At 57.6% G+C, this 4,653-nt stretch overlaps 1 protein-coding gene across 1 annotated transcript in view; it reads right to left on the reverse strand.

Moving 5' to 3' along the window:
* LOC104498385 (fibrinogen-like protein A) overlaps positions 1-1,131 on the reverse strand; it is a gene marked incomplete at its 5' end in the record, with an annotated part of 2,700 nt that extends 1,569 nt beyond the window's left edge. Inside the window, 2 exon segments of the mRNA XM_010141756.1 lie at positions 1-380; positions 1,012-1,131. Coding sequence (XP_010140058.1) covers positions 1-380; positions 1,012-1,131 — 500 coding nt within the window.
* Between the last annotated feature and the right edge of the window lie 3,522 nt (positions 1,132-4,653).

Here is a 4,653-nt window from a genome sequence, read left to right on the forward strand (position 1 = left end):
CCCGCTGGCCTCGCTCTCCACCCTGAAGATGTCGTACTCAGCGAAATGGGTGACGTTGGCTTTATTCCGCACGACAAAGCGGACCTTGTAGGTCCCCTGCTGTGTCAGCAGGTGCAGGTACTCGGTGCCCATCCAGTGATCGCTCTGCACGTTCCCGAAGCCGTACTTGTAGGTGGTCCAGGACTGCTTCCACGTGAGCTCAGTGTCATGGGAGTTCCTCTGGACCACAGTCCAGCCCTTGCCTTCGGTGTCCATGTCGCACCACACCACGCGTGGGGGAGACGCCGCCGGCTGGATGACGTACACCCCGCTGGGGCTGTTCTTGCGGAGGCGGCTGCAGTCTGGGGGGAACCCTGCGGCAGCAGTGGTGGCAAACATGGGTTGGGGTGGGAAAGAGAAGGGTCATGTGAGTCAGTCAGGGCAACAAGGATCTTCTGCAGGGAAGTGAGGACTCAAGGCAAAGAGGGCTGGGTTTTTCTGTGGTCTAATCCACAGCACAGGGCAGCTTTTCTACTGGCTTGTCCACAAGCCAACCAAAGGTCTCTAAGACTGAGGCCCTGGAAAGACCCTTAGGACCTATTTCTCATTGCTTTCTATTTCACTTGGAGCCTTCTAACGCATCTGGACAAGAAAAGAAGGGAGAAATATCTTCCAGATGCTTGTCATGTCCTCCAGAAAAATAAAATGAAAATTACTGTGAGGAACTTTCCTAGAACTGGAGTTGAAAAAGACATGAGCACCTCAGTCCTGCCAAGTTATAGTTTTGGGGCAGAAACCCCTTGGATTCAGCACGGAGCCAAAAAGGGGGTGAGGTTGGCTTGCCAGGTGACCTGAGAAGCCACGGCCCAGCGGTCTGCGTGCGTGAGGAGTTCTCGTGTGGTGCATCAGCCTGGGTGCACGCTGGCCTGCCCAGCCCGTAGCACTGCTGAGAGTCAGTGCTGCGCTGGGGAGACCCTTTCCTGCTCTGCACCGTGGTACCCAGCCAGCGCCCCCCACCCGCTCCGTACTCACCGCTCCGGGAGCTGGCGGTGGGTGCTGCGGGGCCAGCACTTGCACAGAGGAGAAGCATCGCCACCACTGTGGGTAGGAGGACAAGGTCCCCACGGAGCAAACTTGTCCCAGCCTGGGTCCCTGGGGAGGAAAGGGCCCGGTGCCATTAGGATCTCTGGTCAGCCCCCTCCGCCCCTGCCAACAGCCCCCGGGGATGGGTAATTTGGAAGGTCAGTTCTTTTTGGAGTAATCGTGCCTTTTACATAAGCCACTGCAGCCCAATGACAGCCAGTGGGAAACCAGCCCCAAAGGATGGGTCCGAACCAGCTCCCAAGAAGACAGGAGGCAGTCCCCTGGACCCCTCTGTGCTGGCCACCAGCACATCCCGACACCCTGCAGCAGCTCAGTTCCTGCAGGAAATGTACCCGGAGAAGGACCCCTGTGCGATCCCACATGCCCCATGGCCAGGAAGGGAAAGGACCAAGCTGCAATCCAGGTCTACACAATAACCCTCCTTGGCAGGACATGGGGAAAGCACAGGCTGGCACCAAGCACGTGTGTCGTTTGGTGCTTCGTGTCCCTTCTGCTACCAGGGTGCCTGGCAGCGTGCATCACCCAGGCAAGATCATGGCTGCTATCCTCCTTCTCCTCGTGTGCCTTCGTATACTCACCCTGGCCAGGCTCGTCTGAGCCCAGCACCACACATGGACCAGCTGTGGAGCTGCTGGGAAGAAAACTCACCCATCCCAAGAGCACAGCTGAGCAGAGAGCAGGAGCCCGGTGGTGCGCCCTCCCACGCCCAGCTCCCACAGTGACTTTATAGGCGCTGCACACACCCACCCATGTGCGCTCCCGCTGTTTGCCAAGGCACGAGGAGGCACTTGCAGATTGTGGCTCAAGCAGTTTTCAGGTCCCATGACAGCACAACCAAACCCCCGAGGGGAGGGCGGCATGTCCTTCCAGGCAAAATAATCCCCTCCGTGATGAGGGATTTCAATTATTGACTCTCCCAGCTACACAAACACTGCATGTGAATTGCCCTCTTGGAGCAAACTCTGGAGAGCCATGATCAAACCAAAGTGGAGAGACCCAGCTTTTCAAGGACGTACACGCAGAAACTAGCAAAGGAGGAGAGATTAGCGCTCTCATGTGCCGGGTCCTACGTGCCTGGTCTTGAGGAGGTGTGGGCAAGTCCTCAGGAGAGGTGCCTCTTGCTAACTCTCCACTGGCAGGTTTCAGGATCAGGGAGGTGAGTTACTGGGCTGGAACCAGCGTCCAGCAGCCAGCAGTCACTGTACAGACAGTCCCCTGGCACCCCAACCCGCACGCTCTGAGACAAGGGTAACAAACGGCGGCCTGGGGCCCTTTGCCACTCTCCTTCCCAATCCCTGTCTTTGTCCTGGTGAGCCCCTGCAGGTCCCCCCGAGCCCCAGAGATGTCGACCAGGCACTGCTCCCTTCACAGAGCCAAAAGCTCCCGGGACAGATCGTTTGTGCTGCATGCCAGAGGGTGCAGAGAACTCCATTGATTCGTCAAGCCCATGTTAAGAGGACACAGACGTGGTCCTTCCTTCTTTCTTCTCCTGCGTTGATGTCAGTAATATACCGACCAAATGTCTTCTTCACGGCACGTCTTTAAACCTGCTGGATTATACCAGGGATGATCGTCTTTGGCAGTATAATGGAGTTTCCCCTTATTTTTCTGTATTCATCCATGGGTGAGGCTCACTTGGGCTCTTCTCACCTCTCTTGCTGATCTTGTGCTCATTTGGATACACAAGGCTGTCGACTGCAGCCAACACCAAAACCTTCCAGCTTCTCTATATCTTACTTTCTCAGGCACCCTCCAGGACTCCTGTTCTTGGCAGGCCCCGGCCGCCCCGTGCCCGGGGCTGTGACGTCTGGAGGGAGAGCAGCGACTCTTTCATGGGCACCCCCTTGCCGTGGGGAAGGAGCTTGCGTGCCCTTGTGAGGTTGAGAGCTGTGCTGGTGGTGGCATGTGCCTCCGGTGGGGTCTCCCAGGCCAGACAGGTCTCAGCTGAAGGGTCAAAGTGGGTCCACGGGCAGGAGTGGCTCACTAGCCTTCGGGCACCATCCTAGGAGAAGGACAACTCTGACTCCAAACCCGGGCAGATGGAGCTCGTTTAGTCTTGTAAGGCATCCATCATCTCAGAGAAGGACACTCTAACCAAACCTACGACCCGAGGACTTCGCTGTCACTGACAGAGCTCGCTAGGCCCTGGCGGATGAACCTCAGGTGTAAAGGGTGGAGCCAGTTCCGCGCACGCTGCGCTGACCATAAACAATCCACCGCGCAGGCCTGGAGGGTTCCCTCATCGCTTGCAGTGAGCGTGGGAAAAGCCCTTCCCAGATCTTCGTTCACGAAGCCAAGCCATGATGATGATGATGATGACTTTCTCAGGCAACTGCGCACTGTTTGGGATCGAGACTCAGGGCACGTTATTTGCTGAGGCTCAGCTCAGGTTTTGCTTCTTTGATTGATGCAGCCCAGGGTACAGCCACCAACGCAGCTGTGCCCCAGCTGCAGCTCTTCCAGTCTCACACGTACTCCCAGCAGGAGCAGGGCCCCAGGACACAGCTGGGGTTTCAAAGAAACCCGCTCTGTGGCCTTCCCTTCCTAACCCACACTAGCCGTATCCTCCTGGAGAAGCTGGATGGGGACTGGAAGCTGCTGGAGAAGCTGTGCTGGGGGTTGCTGCCTGCCTTTGGTTGCATCTGCTGCCGAGCAGAAGCAGCAGCACGGCAGAGTTTGCACAGGAGCATCCCTGACCAAACCAGGCAGCACCAGCGCTGGGGACCAGCCTGCCACACAAGCCCACCCTGCTCCTCTGGGGGCTCTGACCATCCGTGCTGTCCAGCACTAGGAGAGTGCCGGGGAGCATGAGTCCTCAGAGCTCAGAATACCGCGGGAATCAATCCCTGGGAGAAGGGTCATCTGGGATTTCTGTAAGAAATCCGTCGTATAAGCACTCCTGGTGGAAGAGAGGGGCTTGAAGTGAGGCCATGTCACGTCAGTGCTACGTCATGGCTCCCAAAACTCGCTTGTGTCCGCTGCAAGGGCCACGGGGGAGACCACAGTGCACGTTGCACAAGAGGCAGTGTGGTGGTGGTGGGCCAGGCACGTCAGCAGGCACCTGGAGTGGCACTTTCTGAAGCTGGGCGCACCATTTGCCAGGAACACTGGAGTGCCTCTTCCCTGGAGGGTCTAACGGGGTTCCCAGAGGCTGCTGGGCTCGATGGCTGCTCTTGGAGGGAGTGATTTACGCCTGATGTTTGATTTCCATCCAGGAGGGGAAATGTCACCTGGGTATTTACCTTCCAGTTGAAATGTGTGGAGGTGCCCAGAGGATCCCGTTCCCTGGGGAAACCCCGCAGGGCAGGGGGGCAGCCAGGCTCTGCCAATCGCCGTTGTTTTCGGGCGTTCGCTTATTGGCATCCAGTTATTTGCTTTGCCTCCGAAGAAAGCCCTTCACCCTGGTGAGACCTTGTCCTTGTCTGAGGGTCACTTGATGGAGATCAAAGACACCGTAAACCACTGGTCCTGTTGCCAGCCAGGGGACAAGTGCTGTGGTTTGGGTCTCCACCCCCTCGCCTGCGGAGCCCTATAACTTTCAGGCTGGAGGCTCCCTCCACCCGGCCGAAA

Source organism: Buceros rhinoceros, unplaced genomic scaffold, assembly GCF_000710305.1.
Source record: "Buceros rhinoceros silvestris isolate BGI_N320 unplaced genomic scaffold, ASM71030v1 scaffold16000, whole genome shotgun sequence".
NCBI lineage: Eukaryota > Metazoa > Chordata > Aves > Bucerotiformes > Bucerotidae > Buceros > Buceros rhinoceros.